This window comes from Scyliorhinus torazame, chromosome 2 (assembly GCF_047496885.1).
Source record: "Scyliorhinus torazame isolate Kashiwa2021f chromosome 2, sScyTor2.1, whole genome shotgun sequence".
Taxonomy (NCBI): domain Eukaryota; kingdom Metazoa; phylum Chordata; class Chondrichthyes; order Carcharhiniformes; family Scyliorhinidae; genus Scyliorhinus; species Scyliorhinus torazame.
The window spans coordinates 290,874,414-290,899,468 of record NC_092708.1 but is presented as its reverse complement, the minus strand read 5'-3'; the positions used below and the strand labels follow the sequence as shown (position 1 = coordinate 290,899,468).

Sequence of the window (25,055 nt, the reverse complement as noted above, 5' to 3'; positions counted from 1 at the left end):
ACGATGCTCCATTCGCTGATGGGTGCGGAGGCCTCTCCGACCCCCCTGGAGCTGGAAGGGGCTCACCGGGTCCTGGTGAGGAGACCCAAGGCAGATGAGCCACCAAGGGCGATAGTGGCAAGGTTCCATCGCTTCGTGGATAAAGAAAGTGTGCTGAGATGGGCCAAGAAGGTGCGGAGCAGCAGATGGGAGAACGCGGTGATCCGAGTATACCAGGGTTGGAGCGCGGAGGTGGCAAAGAGGAGAGCTGGCTTCAACCGGGTCAAGGCGGTGCTGCATAGAAAAAGAGTCAGGTTCGGCATGCTGCAGCCTGCGCGACTGTGGGTCACTTATCAGGACAGACACCATTATTTTGAAACGCCAGAAGAGGTTTGGACCTTTATACAGACGGAAAAACTGGACTCTAACTGAGGGGATGTGGTTGTACATGGGGTTGTAAATATGGGTAAAGAATATTTTGTGGGTGGGATGATGGATGGGGATGTGGGTAGAGTTCTGGTTAAAATTCCTAAAATTTCCTTTTTTCCTGTCTGTAGGCAAAATGATGATGATGGGGAATGTGGGCGTCGGTCCTGGAGGGAGGTGAGACTCGGGGATGAGGGAACTGGGATGATGGCCGCAACAGGAGCTGCGCCACAGGGGGCGGGGCTGGTTCAGGAAAGCGCGGGCTTTTTTCCCCGCGCCAAATGGTGGGGGGGGGGGGGGGGGGGGGGAGATGGAGGAAGGTAAGGAGGAGGAGAGACTCCCACACAGGGAGATCAACGGGAAGGCGGGGGAAGCCAGGGTCAGCAGAGGTCAGCTGACTCACGGAAGTAATATGGGGGGAGCAAAAGTGCTAGATGTGGATCTAGCGGGGGGTGGGGTTCTAGGGTTGCTGCTGCACTGTCTGAGGGGGAACTGAAAATGGAAGAGGTGGTCAGGGCGGGGGTCCCCGCCTGGGGGACTGGAGGGAGTGGGAGGCGCGAGCACGGGACTGGCCTAAGATAGGAGATGGCTAGTCGGTGGGGGAGGGGGGTGGGTAACCCCCCAATCCGGCTGATCACGTGGAATGTGAGAGGCCTAAATGGGCCGGTTAAGAGGGCCCGAGTGTTCGCGCACCTAAAGGGACTGAAGGCAGACGTGGTCATGCTTCAGGAGACACATCTGAAGGTGGCAGATCAGGTCAGGTTAAGGAAGGGATGGGTGGGACAGTTGTTCCATTCAGGGCTGGATGCGAAGAATAGAGGAGTGGCAATACTGGTGGGAAAGCGGGTGTCATTTGAGCCCAAGAACATAGTAGCGGACAAGGGAGGCCGATACATGATGGTGACTGGTAGGTTGCAGGGGACGGAGGTGGTACTGGTGAATGTATATGCCCCAAACTGGGACGATGCTGGATTCATGAAACGGATGTTGGGGCGTATTCCGGACCTGGAGGTAGGGAGCTTGATAATGGGTGGGGATTTTAACACGGTGCTGGACCCAGCATTAGATCGTTCCAGATCTAGGACGGGGAGGAGGCCGGCTGCGGCCAAGGTGCTTAGGGGGTTTATGGATCAGATGGGGGGAGTAGATCCGTGGAGATTTGCCAGACCTTTGGCCAAAGAATTTTCTTTTTTCTCCCACGTACATAAGGCTTACTCCCGGATAGATTTTTTTGTTTTGGGCAGGGCACTGATCCCGAAAGTGGAGGGAACGGAGTATTCCGCCATAGCCATTTCAGACCATGCCCCGCACTGGGTGGAGCTGGAGCTGGGGGAGGAGAGGGACCAGCGCCCGTTGTGGAGGTTGGATGTGGGACTGCTGGCAGACGAGGAAGTGTGCGGGAGGCTCCGGATGAGGGACTACTCCGGGAGAGACGAAGTCTCCAGACGGAGTTCGACCTGTTGACCACAGGGAAGGCAGAGGCACAGTGGAGGAAGGCACAGGGGGCGATATATGAATATGGGGAGAAGGCGAGCCGGATGCTGGCACACCAGCTCCGTAAGAGGATGGCAGCAAGGGAAATAGGTGGAGTCAAAGATGGCAGGGGAACTACGGTGCGGAGTGCTGGGAAAGTGAATGAGGCTTTTAAGGCCTTTTACAAGGAACTGTATAGGTCCCAGCCCCTAGGGGAAAAAGAGGGGATGGGGCGATTCTTGGATCAGTTGAGGTTCCCAAGGGTGGAGGTGCAGGAGGTGGCTGGTCTGGGGGCGCCAATTGGGGTGGAGGAGCTGGTTAAAGGACTGGGGAGCATGCAGGCGGGGAAGGCCCCGGGGCCGGATGGGTTCCCGGTGGCGTTCTACAGGAAGTATGTAGACCTGTTATCACCGTTGCTGGTAAGGACCTTTCAATGAATCAAGGGAGGGGGGGACCCTGCCCCCAACAATGTCGGAGGCGACGATCTCTTTGATCTTAAAGCGGGATAAGGACCCACTGCAATGTGGGTCATATAGACCGATCTCGCTCATTAATGTAGATGCTAAGTTGCTGGCAAAAATGTTGGCCATGAGGATTGAGGACTGTGTTCCGGGGGTGATTCACGAGGACCAGACGAGATTCGTAAAGGGTAGGCAGTTAAACACTAATATGCGAAGGCTCTTAAATGTGATAATGATGTCATCGGTGGAGGGAGAAGCGGAGATAGTGACAGCCATGGACGCGGAGAAAGCCTTTGATCGGGTAGAGTGGGAGTATCTCTGGGAAGTGTTGAGGAGGTTTGGGTTCGGGGGAGGGTTTATTAGTTGGGTTAAGCTCCTGTATAAAGCCCCGGTGGCGAGTGTGGTCACGAACCGGCGGAGGTTGGAGTATTTCCGGCTGTATCGAGGGACGAGGCAGGGGTGCCCCCTGTCCCCTCTGCTGTTCGCATTAGCAATTGAACCTTTGGCCATGGCGTTACGGGAGTCGGGGAAATGGAAGGGGGTGGTTTGAGGGGGAGAGGAACATCGAGTGTCGCTGTATGCAGATGACCTGTTGCTGTATGTGACGGATCCAGTGGAGGGGATGGTTGAGGTAATGCAGATCCTACGGGAGTTTGGAGACTTTTCGGGCTATAAGCTCAATGTGGGAAAGAGTGAGCTCTTTGTGATCCATCCGGGGGACCAGGGAAGAGGGATAGAGGACCTACCGTTGAGGAGGGTGGAAAGGAGCTTTCGATATTTGGGCATTCAGGTAGCTAGGAGTTGGGGGGGCCCTGCATAAACTGAATTTGACGCGATTGGTGAAACAGATGGAGGAGGATTTTAAACGGTGGGACATGTTGCCACTCTCCCTGGCGGGTAGGGTACAGTCGGTTAAAATGGTGGTCCTCCCGAGATTTCTTTTTGTATTCCAATGCCTCCCAATTGTGATTACTAAGGCCTTTTTTAAGAGGGTAAGCAGGAGCATTACAGGATTTGTGTGGGCGAGCAAGATCCCGCAGGTAAGGAGGGGGTTCTTGGAGCGTAGCAGAGATAGAGGAGGGTTGGCATTGCCGAATCTGGGTGGTTATTATTGGGCAGCCAACGTGGCAATGATCCGTAAGTGGGTGATGGAGGGAGAGGGGCGGCGTGGAAGAGGTTGGAGATGGCGTCCTGCAAAGGAACGAGCCTGGGGGCGCTGGTGACGGCACCGCTGCCGCTCTCGCCGACAAGGTATACCACGAGCCCGGTGGTGGCGGCAACGCTAAAGATCTGGGGGCAGTGGAGACGACACAGGGGTGCGACGGGAGCCTCGATGTGGTCCCCGATCAGAGACAACCATCGATTTGTCCCAGGATGGATGGACGGGGGATTTCAGAGCTGGCATCGGGTAGGGATTAGAAGAATGGGGACCTGTTCATTGACGGGACGTTTGCGAGCTTAGGGGCGCTGGAGGAGAAGTTTGGGCTACCCCCGGGAAACGCTTTCAGGTGCATGCAAGTGAGGCGGCAGGTGAGGGAATTGCCGCTACTCCCGGCACAGGGGATAGGGTGATTTCAGGCGTATGGGTCGGAGAGGGCAAGGTGTCGGCGATATACCAGGAGATGAAAGAAGAGGGGGGAGGTTTTGGTAGAGAAGCTGAAGGGTAAATGGGAGGAGGAGTTGGGGGAGGAGATTGAGGAGGGGCTATGGGCTGATGCCCTAAGTAGGGTTAATTCCTCTTCCTCGTGTGCCAGGCTTAGCCTGATACAATTTAAGGTGGTTCACAGAGCGCATATGACGGGGGCGAGGCTGAGTAGACTCTTTGGGGTGGAGGACAGATGTGGGAGGTGTTCAGGAAGTCCGGCGAACCATGTCCATATGCTTTGGTCATGTCCGGCAATGGAGGGGTTCTGGAGGGGAGTGACAGGAACAATATCTAAGGTGGTGAAAGTCCGGGTCAAGCCAAGCTGGGGGCTAGCACTATTTGGAGTAGTGGACGAGCCGGGAGTGCAGGAGGCGAAAGAGGCCGGCATTCTGGCCTTTGCGTCCCTAGTAGCCCGACGAAGGATCTTGCTAATGTGGAAGGAGGCGAAGCCCCCCAGTGTGTAGGCCTGGATAAATGATATGGCAGGGTTTATCAAGTTAGAGAGGATAAAGTTTGCCTTGAGAGGGTCTGCGCAGGGGTTCTACAGGCGGTGGCAACCGTTCCTAGATCATCTCGCGGAGCGTTAGATGAAGGTCGGACAGCAGCAACAGAGGGAGGGGGACACACCGTTCGTTTGGGGGGGTTCCTGTGGGGGGGCATGCGAGCAAGAAAGCACATGAATGATCCGGAAACTGACGTACGGGAAGAATCCAATGTACAAAGCTCTGTATTTTATTGACTTGCCATGTTCATGTCTTGCCACGCAAGTTCTTTTTCTTTTCTTTGTTACGGGGGGGGAGGGGGGGTTGTTTATAAGGTGGAAAATATTGTTATTGAAAAATTCTTAATAAAAATATATATTTTAAAAAAAGTAAAAGCTCAGCTTTTTTGAGTGACATTGCAGAGTTGTTATTTAATTATTTTTCAATTTACATTAAGAACATATTTTAGGCAATTAATCTTTACTTCGTCAAGCAGGCTGGAAATTAAGTTTCCTCTTCGCAATCTTTTATACGACAGAGTTTGAGGTTTTGCATTCCTTCTTGGTCGTTTTGCATTCAGGTTCGGCCTTGTTCATTCTCTGTGCTCTCAATAGTATTTTCCCTCCATTTGACACATTTTCAGCTGTTGTCCTGATATCCCTGCACATTCTTACTACATAATGTTTAGGAATGAAACCTTAAAGGTCAATTGTGTTTCTTCAGACGGGCATAGGAACCAATTCTCCAATTGTGTTAGCGTAGGAGAGTCTGAACAAATACCATATAGATTGGAAATTGGCAATGTATGTACATAAACCTCAACTCTTTTGTTTTAAATGAAATAATGTGTTGTATTCATACAAAAAGTATTTTTTTAAATGTTCACTAACGTAACTTCAACTAGATTAATGCAACAAGTGCACATTTCACTCAAGAATTCAAGATGCTATCATCTTATTGTAGCAAACTTCAATACTTAACTGAATTGGCAGTTGCCATTCTGGAACTACAGGTCCCAGTGGGAATTAGGTCTCCTGTGCATGCACCAACCAAGAAATGGCTGCCATTGCGCAGTTAGTCTTTTTCAAGTTCTTTAGGCTGGGAACTGGCCCTGCACTGAAGAAAAGAAAGCAAAGAAGTGAAATGGGCCAAACTGCCGGTCAGGTGACCTGGAACCGGAGTCCCATAAACGAGCAAGTGTTCCAGGGGGACTGGGAGAAGGTCCCAAAACAAGAAGAAGCTCCCAAACCAGTGAGTAGAATATAAAGAGGTCCCTGAAGAAAGACCATCCCAGGTAAGGGACCAAGATGGAGATCAGAAAAAGGTTCTGTTCAGTAAAGCTGAAAGAAACAAACAGAAGGGCAGCACAGTGGTTAGCACTGCTACCTCACGGCGGCGAGAATCCAGGTTCAATCCCAGTCACTGTCCGTGTGGAGTTAGCAAATTCTCCCTGTGTTTGCGTTTGTCTCACCCCCACAAACCAAAAGATGTGCAGGTAGCTGGATTGGCCATGGTAAATTGCCCCTTAATTGGAAAACAAAAAGAATTGGGTACTTTAAATTTATTTATAAAAAAAGAAACAAATCGAGAAAAAGGCTCCAAATTAAAAAGGGACGTGAGAATCAGACGTGAAACAAAGTGATCTCAAGAGGAACCCTGAAAATCCGAGAGGGCAACCAATGGTTGGTGACTCTGTGTTGTAGGCTGTAAGGGCAAAGGTGCCCTTTTGGAGGAGTGGTGTTTTTTTGCACGACCGAAGTCCAGAAAGCATGTTTGAAAGGTGTTGCATTACGATACGATCGAGGGGAAAGGAACCTTGGAAGGCAAGATTGGAACCCTGGAGCTTGACTCTTGTTGAAGCTGTCTGAGCGGAAGTGACTTTTGGAGAAGATTCCAAGGCAGGTTCTTCAAATGTGGAGATTGGAAACCCTGGTGAGAAGGGCAGTTTCAGCGAGACCAGTTTGCTCACGGTGTGACAAGTTGGGCTATTGAGAAATCCATAGAATCTTTGGTTGAATTGGTGTGGTGTGGCCACAGATTACTAATTGGTTCACGTGTACTGCATACGCTTCCTGAATACCAAGAGTATTAGACAGTATGATCAATTGTTTTGCCTCCCGAATTTGTCTGTAAATAGGTGGGGTGAAAGAATGGGGAATATTTGAATAATTTTCTTATGATTGTATTGAAATCTTTCAAACCTTTTTGTCTTATGTAATACTTTTTTTCTTGTTTAATAAATATTTTATTCTTTTTGTCAGAAGTTCACCCAATTCCTGTGAATTTGTTCAGTGACCTACCTCAAGGTTTCTTTAGAAAAATAAAAGTTAGGATCTGTCAAACTCTGGGATCTGGTTTGTCCAGTAGAAACATCAGCCATGATCATAATGTTATGCAACACATTATTACAAATTTTAGCATCGGTCAAATTGATTTGGTCAAACATTTCTCTTTATAAATTGATCTTTTATCTCTTTGTTTCCTCCTTCTAAAGTATTTGTAAAAGTATCCCTACAGAGCAGAAGGAGGTCATTTGGCCCATCGAGTCTGCACTGACCCTCTGAAAGAGCACCCTACAGAGGCCCACTTCCCTGCCCTATCGCCGTCACCTGACTGAGCGGGAGGCAATGGCTTAGTGGTATTGCCACCGAACTAGTAATCCAGAGACCCAGAGTTATGCTCTGGGGTTCCCAGTTCGAATCCTGCCAAGGCAGATGGTGAAATTTGACTTCAATAAAAACCTGGAATTGAAAGTTTAAAGGTGACCATGAAAATATTGTCGATGGTCATAAAAACAAATCTGGTTCACTAATGTCCTTTAGGGAAGGAAATCTTGTCATTACCTGGTCTACATGTGACTCCAGACCCACAGCAAATGCCCAGCCAGCGATGCCCACACCCCATGAATATCTTTGGAACTAAGGGACAATTTAGCATGGCCAATCCACCTAACCTGCACGTCTTTGGACTGTAGGAGGAAACCGGAGCATCCGGAGGAAACCCACACCGACACCTGGGAGAACGTGCAAACTCCACACAGTCATTCACCCAAGGTTGGAGTTGAACCTGTGTCCCTGGCACTGTGAGGCAGCAGTGCTCACAACTGTGTCACCATGGGTGAACTATTTGCAATTTCCAGTTTTTCAAATTTGACTCTTATTTTGTTGTATGATCAATTTGTAATTTCAGGACCAGCAGTCGTTCACTATCATCTTCCAAGAATTCTCTTGCTTTGGAAAAGTGTATTCCCACAGTCCCCAAAAGACTGGGAAACTGAGAGGAGTCGTGGAGACTGCTTCACATGGCAGGTGACATTGGAAGAACGTGCAGGAGCTCTCTGCGGTAAGATATTTGTGATCAATAGTCTGCTTGTCTGTGAATTCCCCTTGTCTTGCAACACAGATGTACTTATTTCAAACACAGTTAGTCATTTTTAGCTGGGGAGGAAGTTAACACAATTTCATAAAAGATGCCAATTGTCAAACTTCCCTTAAATATGGCAATTGGTCAAGTAAAAAATTCTGACTTTATGTTTGATCGCGCAAATTAATTTGTTCAGTAATTAGAAGAATGTTAATAAAAGTTCCTTGTTTTGTTGAAGAGAAAAAAATGGATCTCCTCATGCAACATGATTCAGTTTTGCAGACAATAACTGTTGCAGCGCTTTAACATGGCCCGTCTAGTTATTGAATGAAATTAACTGCTAAGTGGAATCTGTATCATGTGAATCTGTATCACACAAGTGAAGATATCCTAACTGCAACAAGTTGAAATAATCAAACATAAAATGAGCAAAAATTGAAATTGAGCAATAAAGGATATTTGGCACTGCAATGTAAAACTGAAGAAAATAGTCCTTCACTAACACATTGTATAAAGTGGTTGGTTAACTCCATCGGCTGGACAGCTGGTTCGTGATCACTGCCAACAGCGTGGGTTATTTCCCCTATTGGCTCAGGTTATTCATGAAGGCTCCACCTTCTCAACCTTGCCCCTCACCTGAAGTGTGGTGACCCTGAGGTTAAATCACCGTCAGTCGCCTCTCAAAGGGGAGAGCAGCCTATGGTCTTCAGGGACAGTAGTGACATTTACAGTGTGTATGTTTTTTGTGCTTGATAGAAGAAAAAGGAAGGAAACCATTTTGTTATTTAAGTTGTATTTGCTAATTAAAACAGCATTAACTTCGGGAGATGCGTAGTTTTCTGGCAGGGAAAAACTAGAAGCTGAAATGGCGATAGCGCGAAATTATCCCTTCTGGTTAACGGATTGATTATAGTGTCAGTGGTTCTTTTTTAAAAAACGAACTGTAATTTGAGGACTGCTCGTTCATTACAAAGCAAAGCAATTGATCCTTGTCCACAGGATGCGTTTGGGATACTTTGTGATCCAGTGGGAGAGTAAAGATCCAGTTGTCATGGTCCACATTGATACCAACGACATAGGTAGAACAAGGACAGAGGTTCTGCTAAGTGGGTGTGAACAGCTAGGAGCTAAATTAAAAAGCAGAACTAAAAAGGTAATAATCTCCGGATTAGCCACGAGATAATTGACACAGGATCAATAATATTAAGGAATGAAATGTGTGGCTCAAAGATTGGTGTGGGAGAAATGGGTTTGAATTGATGGGCCATTGGCACCAGTACTGAGAAAGAGGGGACCTGTTAGGGGAATTGAACCCGCGCTGCTGGCATTGTTCTGCATTACAAGCCAGCTGTTTAGCCCACTGTACTAAACCAGCCCCTTCTACCAGCCCAGGTAAGAGTGCAGGTTAGCAATGTGCTGGATGGTTATCAGAAAATAAAAGTGAGGGACAGAACAGGTGAATGTCTTTATGCACCAAGGAATTACAGAAGAGTGCGGAAATTTAACATTAAAACAAATGCAATTGTTTTGTATCACATTCACATAATTGTTTTGCAATATGCTTTGTATCTAAATTCAAGAAACATTCGTAACAAACATAATGAGCTAACGGCGCAAATAGAAACAAACGGTAATGACTTGGTAGGGATTGCTGTAGGGAGACCATGTCTGGGAATTGAATGTCCACAGGTACGCAGTATTTAATAATATTTGATTTGATTTATTATTGTCACATGTATTAGTATACAGTGAAAAGTATTATTTCTTGCATGCTGTACAATGCATACCGTACATAGGGAAGGAAGGGGAGACTGCAGAATATAATGTTACAGTTATAGCAAGGTGTAGAGAAAAGATCAACTTAATACGAGGAAGGTCCATTCAGAAGTCTGATGGCAGCAGGGAAGAAGCTGTTCTTGAGTCGGTTGGTACGTGACCTCAAACTTTGGTATCTTTATCCTGACGGAAGAAGGTGGAAGAGAGTATGTCCGGGGTGCGCAGGGTCCTTAATTATGCTGGCTGCCTTTCCAAGGCAGCGGGAATTATAGACCGAGTCGATGGATGGGAGGCTGGTTTGCATGATGGACTGGCCTACATTCACGACCTTTTGTAGTTTCCTGCGGTCTTGGGCAGAACAGGCTCCATACCAAGCTGTGATACAATCAGAAAGAATGCTTTCTGTGGTGCATCTGTAGAAGTTGGTGAGAGTCGTAGCTGACATGCCAAATTTCTTTAGTCTTCTGAGAAAGTAGAGTCATTGGTGGGCTTTCTTAACTATAGTGTCGACATGGGGGGACCAGGACAGGTTGTTGGTGATCTGTACACCTAAAAACTTGAAGCTCTCGACCCTTTCTACTTCGTTCCCATTGATGTAGATAGGGGCATGTTCTCCACTACACTTCCTGAAGTCAATGACAATCTCATTCGTTTTGTTGATATTGAGGGAGAGATTATTGTCGTCGCACCAGTTCACCAGATTCTCTATCTCATTCCTGTACTCTGTCTTGTCATTGTTTGAAATCCGACCCATCAGCAAATTTGAAAATCGAGTTGGAGGGGAATTTGGCCACACAGTAATAGGTGTACAAAGAGTATAGTAGGGGGCTGAGGACACAGCCTTGTGGGTCACCGGTGTTGAAGATGATCGTGGAGGAGGTATTGTTGCCTCTCCTTACTGATTGTGGCCTGTGGGTTAGAAAGTTCAGGATCCAGTCGCAGAGGGAGGAGCCGAGGCCAAGCCCACGGAGTTTGGGAGATGAGTTTCGTAGGAATAATGGTGTTGAAGGCTGAGCTGTAGTCGATAAATAGGAGTCTGACAGAGGTGTTTTTGTTATCTAGGTGTTCCAGGGTAGAGTGCAGGGTCATGGAGATGGCGTCTGCAGTGGACCTGTTGCAGCGGTAGGCGAACTGTAGTGGATCAAGGCAATCTGAGAGGCTGGAGTTGATTCGTGCCATGACTAACTTTTCGAAGCACTTCATGATGATGGATGTCAGAGCCACTGCCAATAGTCATTAAGGCACGCTGCTTGGCATTTTTTGGTACAGGAATGATGGTCATCTTCTTGAAGCAGATAGGGAAGCAGATAATAATCGCTTATTGTGAGGACTTCCGGGTGCGGCGATGACCAGCTGAGTCGCACGTTTCGGCAGCTCCCTGTGAAACGGACTTTTGGGCTCTTGATAGGTGCCCCAACGGCAATTTTGACGGCTGAAAACACTGTGCGGTAAACCAGAAGGGAATCCCCCCTGGATACGGATGGAAAAAGGAGAGGGAAGTGGCCAGATTGCAGTGGATCCTTTAGAACAGCGGCAAGGAAGGCAAGCAAAAACCAAGATGGGGTCGGAAGGTGGCAGTTTAACATGGGGCCCTGAACAACAAGAGTTCTTGAAATGCTGTGTGGAAGAGATCAAAAAGGAAATGAAGAAAGAGCTGTTGGCCCCGATACTACAGGCGATCGAAGGGCTAAAGGAGGAACAAAAGACCCAGGAGCGGGAGCTTCGGGTCGTGAAGGCAAAGGCAGCCGAGAATGAGGACGATATACAGGGCCTGGTGGTGAAGACGGAGACGCAGGAGGCACATCAGAAACGATGTGTGGAAAGGTTGGAGGCACTGGAAAACAACGCAAGGAGGAACAACCTGAGGATTCTTGGTCTTCCTGAAGGTGTGGAGGGAGCGGACGTCGGGGCATATGTGAGCACGATGCTGCACTCGTTAATGGGAGCGGAGGCCCCGGCGCGTCCGTTGGAGGTGGAGGGAGCATACCGAGTGATGGCGCGAGGACCGAGAGCAGGAGAAATTCCCAGAGCCATAGTGGTGAGATTCCTCCGTTTTAAGGATAGGGAAATGGTCCTTAGATGGGCGAAGAAAACTCGGAGCAGTAAATGGGAGAACGCGGTGATCCGCGTTTATCAAGACTGGAGTGCGGAGGTGGCGAGAAGGAGGGCGAGCTTTAATCGGGCCAAGGCGGTGCTTCATAAAAAGAAGATAAAATTTGGAATGCTGCAACCGGCAAGACTGTGGGTCACATATCGAGAGAGGCACCACTACTTTGAGACGGCGGATGAAGCGTGGACTTTTATTGTGGAAGAAAAACTGGAATGAGCGGGTTATTAAAAAGAACGTTCGAACAAAGTGGTGGGGCGAATGTGGGGGGCAAAGAGGGGTTTTATGTACTAATCCTGCGATGTGGTAACTTTTCTCTCTCCCACAGGTGGTGATGGGGGGAGGAGGGGAGGTGGAGGAGATGGGGCGTTGGCCATTGGGGGCGGGGCCAAGGGAGAAGCGCGGGCTTGGTTCCCACGCTATGATAATCATGGCGGGAATAGAGAAGCAGGAAGGAGGGGGCGTCGCACGGTGCGAGCCGAGGTCACGGGGGGAAGCCGAGGTCAGCCAGAGTTTGCTGACTTCTGGGAGCAACATGGGGGGAGTAATTACGCTAGCGGGGGATCTAGCGGGGGGGGGTGGGAGGGGGGAATTACTGGGTTGCTGCTGCTGGGGAGAGGGGGGAGCTGGTATGGGAGAGGATGGGCGGGGGGGCACCGCCTGGGGGAGATACAGCTGCGTGGGAACCGGGTGAGGAGCTGGAAAAAGGTGATGGCTAATCGACAAGGGGAGGGGGTAGGAAGCCCCCCAACTCGGCTGATCACGTGGAACGTGAGAGGGCTGAACGGGCCGATAAAGAGGGCACGGGTACTCGCACACCTTAAGAAACTTAAGGCAGATGTGGTTTTGTTACAGGAAACGCACCTGAAACTGATAGACCAGGTTAGGCTACGCAAAGGATGGGTGGGGCAGGTGTTCCATTCGGGGCTAGATGCGAAAAACAGGGGGGTGACTATATTAGTGGGGAAGCGGGTAATTTTCGAGGCAAAGACTATAGTGGCGGATAACGGGGGCAGATACGTGATGGTGAGTGGCAAACTACAGGGGGAGACGGTGGTTTTGGTAAACGTATATGCCCCGAACTGGGATGATGCCAATTTTATGAGGCGGATGCTAGGACGCATTCCGGACCTAGAGATGGGAAAGCTGATAATGGGGGGAGATTTTAATACGGTGTTGGAACCAGGGTTGGATAGGTCGAAGTCCAGGACTGGAAGGAGGCCGGCAGCAGCCAAGGTACTTAAAGATTTTATGGAGCAGATGGGAGGTGTAGATCCGTGGAGATTTAGCAGACCTAGGAGTAAGGAGTTCTCGTTTTTCTCCTATGTCCATAAAGTCTACTCGCGAATAGACTTTTTTGTGCTGGGTAGGGCATTGATCCCGAAGGTGAGGGGAACGGAGTATACGGCTATAGCCATTTCGGATCACGCTCCACACTGGGTTGACTTGGAGATAGGGGAGGAAACAGGAGGGCGCCCACCCTGGAGAATGGACATGGGACTAATGGCAGATGAGGGGGTGTGTCTAAGGGTGAGGGGGGTGCATTGAAAAGTACTTGGAACTCAATGATAATGGGGAGGTCCAGGTGGGAGTGGTCTGGGAGGCGTTGAAGGCGGTGGTTAGAGGGGAGCTGATATCAATAAGGGCACATAAAGGGAAGCAGGAGAGTAAGGAACGGGAGCGGTTGCTGCAAGAACTTTTGAGGGTGGACAGACAATATGCGGAAGCACCGGAGGAGGGACTGTACAGGGAAAGGCAAAGGCTACATGTAGAATTTGACTTGCTGACTACAGGCACTGCAGAGGCACAATGGAGGAAGGCACAGGGTGTACAGTACGAATATGGGGAGAAGGCGAGCAGGTTGCTGGCACACCAATTGAGGAAAAGGGGAGCAACGAGGGAAATAGGGGGAGTGAGGGATGAGGAAGGAGAGATGGAGCGGGGAGCGGAGAGAGTGAATGGAGTGTTCAAGACATTTTATAAAAAATTATATGAAGCTCAACCCCCGGATGGGAGGGAGAGAATGATGGGCTTCTTGGATCGGCTGGAATTTCCCAAGGTGGAAAAGCAGGAAAGGGTGGGACTGGGAGCACAGATCGAGGTAGAAGAAGTGGTGAAAGGAATTAGGAGCATGCAGGCGGGAAAGGCCCCGGGACCGGATGGATTCCCAGTCGAATTCTATAGAAAATATGTGGACTTGCTCGCCCCGGTACTGACGAGGACCTTTAATGAGGCAAAGGAAAGGGGACAACTGCCCCCGACTATGTCTGAAGCAACGATATCGCTTCTCTTAAAGAAGGAAAAGGACCCGCTACAATGCGGGTCCTATAGACCTATTTCCCTCCTAAATGTAGATGCCAAGGTCCTGGCCAAGGTAATGGCAATGAGAATAGAGGAATGTGTCCCGGGGGTGGTCCACGAGGACCAAACTGGGTTTGTGAAGGGGAGACAGCTGAACACGAATATACGGAGGTTGTTAGGGGTAATGATGATGGCCCCACCAGAGGGAGAAATGGAGATAGTAGTGGCGATGGATGCCGAGAAAGCATTTGATAGAGTGGAGTGGGATTATTTGTGGGAGGTGTTGAGGAGATTTGGTTTTGGAGAGGGGTATGTTAGATGGGTGCAGCTGTTGTATAGGGCCCCAGTGGCGAGCGTGGTCACGAATGGACGGGGATCTGCATATTTTCGGCTCCATAGAGGGACAAGGCAGGGATGCCCTCTGTCCCCATTATTGTTTGCACTGGCGATTGAGCCCCTGGCGATAGCGTTGAGGGGTTCCAAGAAGTGGAGGGGAGTACTTAGGGGAGGAGAAGAGCACCGGGTATCTTTGTATGCGGACGATTTGCTACTATATGTGGCGGACCCGGCGGAGGGGATGCCAGAAATAATGCGGATACTTGGGGAGTTTGGGGATTTTTCAGGGTATAAATTGAACATGGGGAAAAGTGAGTTGTTTGTGGTGCATCCAGGGGAGCAGAGTAGAGAAATAGAGGACCTACCGTTGAGGAAGGTAACAAGGGACTTTCGTTACCTGGGGATCCAGATAGCCAAGAATTGGGGCACATTGCATAGGTTAAATTTAACGCGGTTGGTGGAACAGATGGAGGAGGATTTCAAGAGATGGGATATGGTATCCCTGTCAATGGCAGGGAGGGTGCAGGCGGTTAAGATGGTGGTCCTCCCGAGATTCCTCTTTGTGTTTCAGTGCCTCCCGGTGGTGATTACGAAGGCTTTTTTTAAAAGGATTGAAAAGAGCATCATGGGTTTTGTGTGGGCCGGGAAGACCCCGAGAGTGAGGAAGGGATTCTTACAGCGTAGCAGGGATAGGGGGGGGCTGGCACTACCGAGCCTAAGTGAGTATTATTGGGCCGCTAATATTTCAATGGTGAGTAAGTGGATGGGAGAGGAGGAGGGAGCGGCGTGGAAGAGATTAGAGAGGGCGTCCTGTAGGGGGACTAGCCTACAGGCTATGGTGACAGCCCCATTGCCGTTCTCACTGAGGAACTACACCACAAGCCCGGTGGTGGTGGCTACACTGAAGATTTGGGGACAGTGGAGACGGCATAGGGGAAAGACTGGAGCCTTGGGGGGGGTCCCCGATAAGAAACAACCATAGGTTTGCCCCGGGGGGAATGGATGGGGGATATGGAATGTGGCAAAGAGCAGGAATAACGCAACTGAAAGATCTGTTTGTGGATGGGAAGTTCGCGAGTCTGGGAGCGCTGACCGAGAAATATGGGTTGCCCCAAGGGAATGCATTCAGGTATATGCAACTGAGGGCTTTTGCGAGGCAACAGGTGAGGGAATTCCCGCAGCTCCCGACACAAGAGGTGCAGGACAGAGTGATCTCAAAGACATGGGTGGGGGATGGTAAGGTGTCAGATATATATAGGGAAATGAGGGACGAAGGGGAGACTATGGTAGATGAACTAAAAGGGAAATGGGAAGAAGAGCTGGGGTAGAAGATCGAGGAGGGGCTGTGGGCAGATGCCCTAAGCAGGGTAAACTCGTCGTCCTCGTGTGCCAGGCTAAGCCTGATTCAGTTTAAGGTATTACACAGGGCACATATGACTGGAGCACGGCTCAGTAAATTCTTTGGGGTGGAGGATAGGTGTGCGAGGTGCTCGAGAAGCCCAGCGAATCATACCCATATGTTTTGGTCATGCCCGGCACTACAGGGGTTTTGGATGGGGGTGACAAAGGTGCTTTCAAAAGTAGTAGGAGTCCGGGTCGAACCAAGCTGGGGGTTGGCTATATTTGGGGTTGCACAAGAGCCGGGAGTGCAGGAGACGAGAGAGGCCGATGTTTTGGCCTTTGCATCCCTAGTAGCCCGGCGCAGGATATTGCTAATGTGGAAAGAAGCCAAGCCCCCGGGGGTGGAGACCTGGATAAATGACATGGCGGGGTTTATAAAGCTAGAGCGGATTAAGTTCTTCCTAAGGGGGTCGGCTCAAGGGTTCACCAGGCGGTGGCAACCGTTCGTCGAATACCTCGCAGAAAGATAGACGGAATGGGAAAAAGAAGGCAGCAGCAGCAGCCCAGGATCGGGGGGGTGGGGGGGGGGGAGGAGGAACCAGAAGGACTCTCAGGGTTGTTAATATATACTGTATAGTATGTATAGGTCGTTGCTACAGATAATTATATATTGGACTGTTAAATTATATTTTTGGAGAGTGTTACTTGTGACAAGGCAGTTGCCAATTCGGGCTAGTTTTCATTTTTGTTATTTATTATTTATTCATTTTTTGTTTATAAAATAGGTCATTGTTATTTGTGTTGTTATAATATTGTGTAAAGGATGCACAATGTACTGTGTTGGTTGACCAAAAATTTTCAATAAAATATTTAATAAAAAAAAAATAATCGCTTATTGTCACAAGTAGGCTTCAATGAAGTTACTGTGAAAAGCCCCTAGTTGCCACATTCCAGCACCTGTTCGGGGAAGCCATTACGGGAATTGAACCCGCGCTGCTGGCCTTGTTCTGCATTGCAAGCCAGCTGTTGAGCTCATTAACCAGCTGGTGAGGAAAGGATCAGTGCTGTAATGAGAAATTACTTAAGCACTGGAGATCAAGATGTGGAATCAGTCTGGGTAGAAATAAGAAATAACAAAGGGAAGAAGTCCTTGGTAGGAGTAATCTATAGGTCCCCAAACAGTAGTTCTACAGTGTGGTACGGTATAAACCAGGAAATACTGGGGGCTTGCAAGAAAGGTACAGCAATAATAATGGGTGATTTTAATATGCACAAAGACTTGAGGGATCAATTTTGCAAGTGTAGCCTGGAGGCAGAGTTCATTGAATGCATTAGAGATTGTTCCCTGGAACCAACCAGGGAGGAGGCTACTCTCGATTTGGTATTCTGTAATGAGGAGGGATTAATTAATGACCTCCTAGTTATGGATCCACTAGGGAGTAGTGACCATAGTATGGTAGAATTCAAGATTCAGTTTGGGGGTGAGAAAGTGGAGTCCCACACTAGTGTTCTGGAATTAAACAAAGAAAATTACGTAGGCTTGAGGACAGATTTGGCCTGAATCGACTGGGCAGGAAGGCTTAAAAAGTAGGACAGCTGATGAGTGATGGCAGTTATTTAAGGAGACATTCAATTCCTCACAACTGAAATATATCCCAGTGAGGAAGAAAGATGGTAAAAGAGGTTTAAAAAAAACATCCATGACTAAACAAGGAGGTCAAGGACATTATAAAGACAAAAACTTAATTATATCATATTGCAAAGGCCAGTGGCAGGCTGGAAGATTGGGAAACTTTCAAACATAAACAAAGGGATGCTAAAAAAGGATTAAAAATCGCTAAGGCAAATTACAAAACAAAACGAGCACAGAATATGAAAAAGGATAGCAAAAGCTTCTACAGGCATACAGAAGGGAAGAGAGTTGCTGAGGTGAATGTTGGCCCCTTGGAAGATGAAACCGGTGAGTTAATAGTGGGGAACACAGAAATGGCAAAGATGCTAAATCAATACTTTGCCTCAGTTTTCACGGTGGAGGGCACTGGTACCATTCCTATAGGAAAGAGCCATTCATATGTAATAGAAAGGGTGGAACTTGGAACAATCAGCATCAATAGGGAAACGGGACTCAACAAACTCTTGGGATTGGGGGCAGACAAGAGCCCAAGGCCTGAAGGCCCACATCCCAGGGTGTTAAAGGAAGTGACAGCAGAGATAGTGTATCCATTGGTTATTATAATCCAAAATTCCCTGGACATGGGAAGGGTTCCAGTGGATTGGAAAAATGCTAATGTTCAAAAAAGGAGGGAGGCAGAATGTGGGAAATTACAGACCAGTTAGTTTAACATCTGTTGTTGGAAAATTGTTAGAATCAATTATCAAGGATGTAATATCAGGACATTTGGAAAGCCAAAGCGCTATCCATCAGAGTCAGCATGGTTTTATGAGGGGCAAATCAGGGTTTGGCTAATTTGCCTGAGTTCTTCGAAGATGTGTAATTTGCTTGAGTTCTTCGAAGATGTAACAAGCAAAGTGGAGAATGGGGATCCTGTAGATATCCTGTGAATACTCCAGATATCTACCTACAGATATCTGGACTTCCGGAAGGCGTTTGATAAGGTGCCGCACAGAAGGTTAATTCACAAGGTGAGATCACATGGGATATGGGGTAATTTATTAGCTTGGACAGAAGACTAGCTGACGGACAGGCGACACTTGAGATAAATGGGTCTTTTTCTGGATGGCAAGATGTAACTAGTGGGGTGCTACAGGGCCCCAGCTATTCACAATCTATATTAACGACTCGGATACTGGGATAGAAGGTTCTCTAGCCAAATTTGCAGATGACAAAAATAGGTGGGACAGTAAATTGCAATGAGGAAATAAGAACCTTACAAATTGATATAGATAGGTTAGGAGAGTGGGGGGCAGCATGGTGGCGCAGTGGGTAGCACTGCTGCCTCATGGCGCCGATGTTCCAGTTTGATATCGGCTCTGGGTCACTGTCTGTCTGGAGTTTGCACATTCTCCCTGTGTTTGCGTGGGTTTCGTTCCCACAACCCAATGATGTGCAGGCTAGGTGGATTGGCCACGCTAAATTGCCCCTTAATTGGAAAAAAATGGGGTACTTTAAGTTTATAGAAAAAAAAGTTAGGAGAGTGGGCTAAAATATGGTAGATGGAGTTTAATGTGGATAAGTGTGAGGTCATGCATTTTGGGCGAAAAAATGTAAAGACGGCTTATCTAAATGGGGAGAGACTTCGGGGTGCTCCGATGCAGAGGTATCTGGGTGACCTTGCGCATGAGCCAAAGAAAACGAGCATGCAGGTGTAGCAGATAATAAGGAAAGCAAATGGAATGTTGGCATTTACGGCAAAAGGAATTGAGTATAAAGGTAAGGAAATGTTGTTGCAACTATAAAAGGCACTGGTAAGACCACACCTGGAGTATTGTGCACAGTTTTGGTCCCCTTATTTGAGGAAAGATGTAGAGGCATTGGGGGCAGTTCAGAGGAGGTTCACTAGATTGATTCCAGAGATGAGGGGTTTGTCGTATGAGGAGAGATTGAGCAGTTCAGGCCTGTGCTCTTTAGAGTTTAGAAGAATGAGGGGAGATTTAATCAAGGTATTCAAGATGCTAAAAGGTATGGATAAAGTAAACGTGAAGCAGATACATCCCCTTGTGGGGGCATTCTAAAATGAAAGGACATAATCTTGGAATAAGAGGTAGCAAATTTAAAACAGACTTGAGGAGAAAATACTTCTCCCAAACGGTCGTGTATCTGGGATTCACTACCTCAGTGCAGTGGATGCAGGGACAGTGAGTAAATTTAAGGAGGAGTTCAACAGATTTTTAATTGGTAATGTGTTGTAGGGTTATGGAGAACGGGCAGGACAGTGGAGTTCAGGCCATGTTGTGATCAGCCATGATCACATTGAGGATATTTAGGCTCAGGAGGCTAAATTACGTCCTCCTGCTCATTTGTTCTAGGGAGGAGATGCTCTGGCTGATTGTGCAATCTTGGTCTGTAGCATTGTAGGTAACTGATGAGGAACATATCAGACTTGATGGGCTGAATGGCCTAATTCTGCTCCTATATCTTATGAATTTATGAAAGGTGACACATCTCATTTATTTGCTCTGTTTACTCTTGTGCCTTTTGTTTCAGAGTACTGACTTCAATAAAATATGTTTTTGCTGAAATACAGAGCGAAGCTGTAAATGCACATCCTGTATCTCAGCAGCTCAAAACCATTAAGATTCACGATGCATTTGAGTTGCAGAATATTGATACAATTTAAATCATGGATAGCACCTTGTTTTTTAAAAATGTTTTTGTTGTGATAATATTTTCACAACTCCATATTTTTGAGTGGAGTTTGAAACAAAAATATTCTTCGGACAATTAAGTTAATTTTGTATTGATTTCTTTTTCTCAGCAATGAAAAGCTTTGTGTTGCATTGCGGAGATTTGTTGACTGATGATGTAATTGAGAGGCTCCTTCCACTGCTTACTTTCGCTGTGGCTTTATCAACAAAGTAAGTTGTATAACAGCCAGTCATTTGAGGAGTCAGTATTTTTCTAACAGTTATATGGATTCCTTTGCTAGTAAAGATTTGTAGAAGGATGTTGTTTAATTGCAGTTGATTAATTTTTATTTATGGTTTGTAAATCATTGATTTAAAATATAAGCCTGTTGTGGTAAAGGATAAAATTAACATTTCTAATTGCAGCAAAAAATTTCCTTCCTCCTCCAAGAAAAAGTTGCTGTTGGTTAATTTTCATAATGGGCTTCTTTGGTACATCGTGTACAAATTTCTGCCAGTGTCAAGAAATATTTGTTAAAATTCTACTAATGTTCGCCCAAATCCAGGTTTTAGGCTTTCTGCTTGTATCATTGATTTTTGTGGATAGCTCTTTTTCAATGGGCCTGGAATGAGGTTTAAGCATTGTTTTTGATGGCTGAAATGCATGTAGCTGAAAGTGTAAAATAAATAACAATTTATATAAACCTTCTCTCTGCAATAATTTGCTTTATGTCTTAAGGTGATAAATACATATATTTTTTAGACTGCCTGCACTTAACAAATCCTATGGAGTTTCTTTGAAGAGTGCTTCAGTAGTGTTTAGGCAACGGTTGTATGAGATTCTGGCTCTGCTGCCACCCAAGACCTATGAAGGTGGGTCTGATGGATTTAATAATTTCAATTTCTAATAACAGATGTACACTTACGGTTGTAAGATTTTTTTTGTGGGCTCAAGCTGTATTGAAATGTTTCTTTCCCTTTTCCTGTGGGCTTTTAAAAAATATATTTATTTTATGGATATCATCCACAGTCAAGTTAGTTTCCAAGTGGACCCTGGTTATGCCCAGCTCTACCTCACCACCTCTTGTCTCCCTCCTTTGTTTCTAAATTGTCAGCCTGTTTGCCTGGTGTCCAATTTTGTGTAGGTAGAAATGTTCATCAATTAAAAATCCCTCAGATTTCTCCTGTTTGCATGGTGTCCAATTTTGGGTAGGTAGAAATGTTCTTCAATTAAGAATTCCTCATAGATTCCTCATCATGGGGCGGCACGGTGGCATAGTGCCAGGGTTCCAGGTTCAATTCTGGCCTTGGGTAACTGCCTGTGGAGTTTGCACATTCTCCCCATGTCTGCGGAGATATTTGACACAGGCATGTGTCATCATCTGTTCTTGCCCGTCCAAATCCTCCTATAGGGTTTAATCAGAAAAGCTGTCATTCTGTAGCTACTGCACTCAAGCAATGACAGTTAAGTTCTGTGACAAATTACTCAGTTACTAATATGTGTGTTGCAGTTACCAAGATATAAACAGACCAAAGAGTAGCAAAATAATGCACTTAGAACAAGAACATGATAAATGTTCTCATATGCAACTTATGAAAGTGAAGATATTGCAATTTTAGATCTGTATAAATCCAACCTCTTGCCTTTTGGTTGCACACCAATGCAGTTTAGTTCAGATTTGACAGAAACAACTTTTATATGTATTTTTTACAACTTACAAATGCACAGGGCCAGAGAATAGAAATAAATTTAGAGTTTCCAATTATTTATTTTCCAATTAAGGGGCAATTTAGCATGGCCAATCCACCTACCCCGCACATCTTTGGGATGGGGGAGTGAGACCCACGCAGAGAACAGGGAGAATGTGCAAACTCCACACGTACAGTGACCCAGGGCCGGGATCAAACCTGGGATCTTGGCGCCGTGGGCAGCAGTGCTAACCACCACCACCGTGCCGCCCCCATGCTCTTTTCACTTTATGGCTCCCTTCTGTTGAGTAACAGAGTTACAGTTGCTATCTTCCCCGAATCTAAGGATTTTTGGAAAATTAAAACCAATGCATCTCACTTGCCGCTTCTTTCAAGACCCTAGCAAGAAGTTCATCAGGACCTGGGCACTTGGCAGCCTGCGGCTCCAAAAATTTACTCAGTACCACTTAGAACACAGAATCTCTACAGTGCAAAAGGATTTGTTCGCGAGACATGCCGGCTGACGTTCGCGACCCACGCCGGCCGAACTTCGCGACACACCATTATTGCTTACCTTTAATGTGGCAGGTGGGCCTGCTTGGTCCTCACGATCTCTCTTGCTTCGCCATTCAGTGTTACATTTCTGCTAAGGACTTCAGCTCTCGATTTAAGTTCTTGCTGCATGCTTTGAAAAAAATCAAGTGTTTTGTCCTCGAACTCGCCATGCTTGGTCTTCAAATCTCTTTGAAGTTTTGAGGTTCATTTGTTAGTACTTCCCTGCATACAACACACATGGGCTTTGCATCCTGATTTGCATTGGCACAATTAGTGCCATACCTCAAGAAATCATCTTCATACTGCTTTGTTCACGATTTCAGTTTCTTCTTAATTGTTCGTTCACCAGAGGCCGTGGAGCTCGGGATACAGCTCACACCAGCACTGCCTTGTCCTCCCGTGGACTCTCCTGAGAAGCTCTCTCTAGCATATTTAGTTATGAGATCTTGTTTGTTTGTATCTCTGGCCCTCTCTACCTTATTACAAAATGACCCATCTTCAGTTCTTCACACATCCTGTTGCTTGCTTATTGGCAGCTACAAAATTGAGGAATCTCACCTCTTATGATTTTGCACCCAAAGCATTGACGTGTAGGGCGCATGACCTTCTCTCTGCTGCTCCCTCTGGCGGAAAGACTCATCGTTCATATTTAAAGGCCGGTCACGGCCGGCATTCTTTTCTTAACTTTTAAACACGATTTCTAATACCAAATTTTTCCAAATTTATGACTTTTTACTGCTAAAAATTAAAACCACTTCAGTTGAACATGTGCATCCTTACATTTACACACAAACTTTGTTTTAAATATATTCCCATTTCTTTAGAAATTAACCAATTATAGAAAAAAGTGCAATCTTATTTTCACTTTACAAACTGCAACTTTAGAGGAGATGAAGTAACTTGTCACACTCGCACAACGTCACACTATTTCTTACTGGTTCCACTGCATTGCACTATCAAAACATCCAAGTAACCTCCTGCTCCAGTCTCACAAAAAGCACTTACTTCCTTGTTTCCAGAGAATGTTGACACAAAGTGATGACTGTAGGTTTCTTTCAGAGTTCAAATATGTCAGACCTATTGACTGGCCTCGGTTAATCAGTATTCCGAGAAACCTGGCCTGGCTTTCTCTCACTGTAGCCACCCCAGTCACAGACCACTTCCCGACCAGTACTTCCTGTCGTGGGAGTGCAAACGGACGTTGTGCTGGCTGTTGAACGGATTGACCAAGTAGCCGCAGGTTGCATACGGCCGATCGGTGGCGGGGGATGAGCCCAGCAGCGCGCATCGGGCAAGCAATAGAGCGGAGCTCCAAGCTGGGGCCATCAATGTTAGCATCGTGTTCATGTGGACGCCCGTCAGCCCATTCTTTCTCTTTTCCCCCCCCCATCCCCCCCACCCCCCACCACTCTGCGCGCGGTGACCAGCACACAGGCCAACCTCGCGCTGCCCGCCCCCACAAACATCGTAACCAATCGGGGACTGCCGAGACCGGCATTCTTAAAAGCCGGTCGCTGCAGTTGGGAACTTCTCGCAATCGGGAACACACCACAACCGATCGCTCCACGACTCTTCCGACACCCACATGTGGGTCTCGACCCTAAGCCCACTACCCCGCCCATCTCAGTAATCCCACCTGCATAGATTTGGACTGTGGGACAACACTGGAGCACCCAGAGGAAACCCACGCAGACAAAGGGAGAACGTGCAAACTCAACACAGACAAAACTCAACACAGACAGTCGCCCACGGCTGAAATCGAACCCAGGTCCCTGGCGCTGTGAGGCAGCAGTACTGACCACTGCTACCGTGCTGCTCATGAATGTAATTTTACAGAGTTCCTCCCTCCCTTCCATTTACTGGTTTATAGCTGCTTCCGGAATGTTGATTGTATCCTCTGCAGTGAAGACCGATGCAAAATACCTGTTAAATTCAACTGCCGTTTACCTGTCTTCCGTTATTATTTCTCCAAAGTCACTTTCTATAGGACAACGCTCACTTAGCTAACTCGTTTCTTTTTTAAATATGTCTGGAACCTCTTACTATCTGCTATATTCCTGGCTAGCTTTCACTTGTACTCTAATTTTTTCCCTCATTATTATTATTTAAATTTTTTTTTACAGTACCCAATTCATTTTTTCCAATTAAGGGACAATTTAGCGTGGCCAATTCACCTAGCTTGCACATTTTTGGGTTCTGGGAGTGAAACCCACGCAAATACGGGGAGAATGTGTAAACTCCACACGGACAGTGACCCAGAGGCGGGATCGAACCTGTGACCTCGGCGCCGTGAGGCCGCAGTGCTAACCCACTGCACCACCGTGCTGCCCCCTCATTATTTTATTCATCCTTTGCTGTTCCTTGTATTCTGTCCAATCTTCTGACCTTCCATCTATGCTTTTTGTTTAAGTTTGATACCAGCTTTAACCTTTTCTAGTTAACCATGGATGGTGTGGTGTGTCCATTCCCTGGACTTTTTCTTATTTGTTGGAATGTTGCTATCCTGTGTGTTCTGAAATATCCCCTTAAATATCTTCCACTGCATCTTTATTGATCTATCCCTGAATCTAATTTGCCAGTTCACTTTGTCCAGCTCTGCTTTCACGCCCTACTATTTGCCCTTATTTAAGTTTAAAAACTGGACCCACTCCTCTCTCCCTCAAACTGGATATACAATTCAATCATGTTATGGTCATGGATACTTAGGAGCTCCTTCAGTACGAGAACATTAATTAATCCCATCTCATTACACAATACCTGGTCTAGTATAGCCTGCTCTCTGATTGGCTCCTGAACATAGTGTCCTCAGGAATTTA

General features: G+C 47.0%; 1 protein-coding gene across 5 annotated transcripts in view; it reads left to right on the top strand.

Annotated features, from left to right (window-relative positions):
- The window catches only part of heatr5a (HEAT repeat containing 5a), a 344,658-nt gene that overhangs the window by 98,949 nt on the left and 220,654 nt on the right, over positions 1-25,055 (top strand). For all 5 annotated transcript variants that reach the window (XM_072488316.1, XM_072488279.1, XM_072488289.1 and 2 more), the window contains 3 exons: positions 7,656-7,808; positions 20,127-20,226; positions 20,759-20,868. In XM_072488316.1, coding sequence (XP_072344417.1) covers positions 7,656-7,808; positions 20,127-20,226; positions 20,759-20,868 — 363 coding nt within the window. The remainder of the gene's footprint in view (positions 1-7,655; positions 7,809-20,126; positions 20,227-20,758; positions 20,869-25,055) is intronic.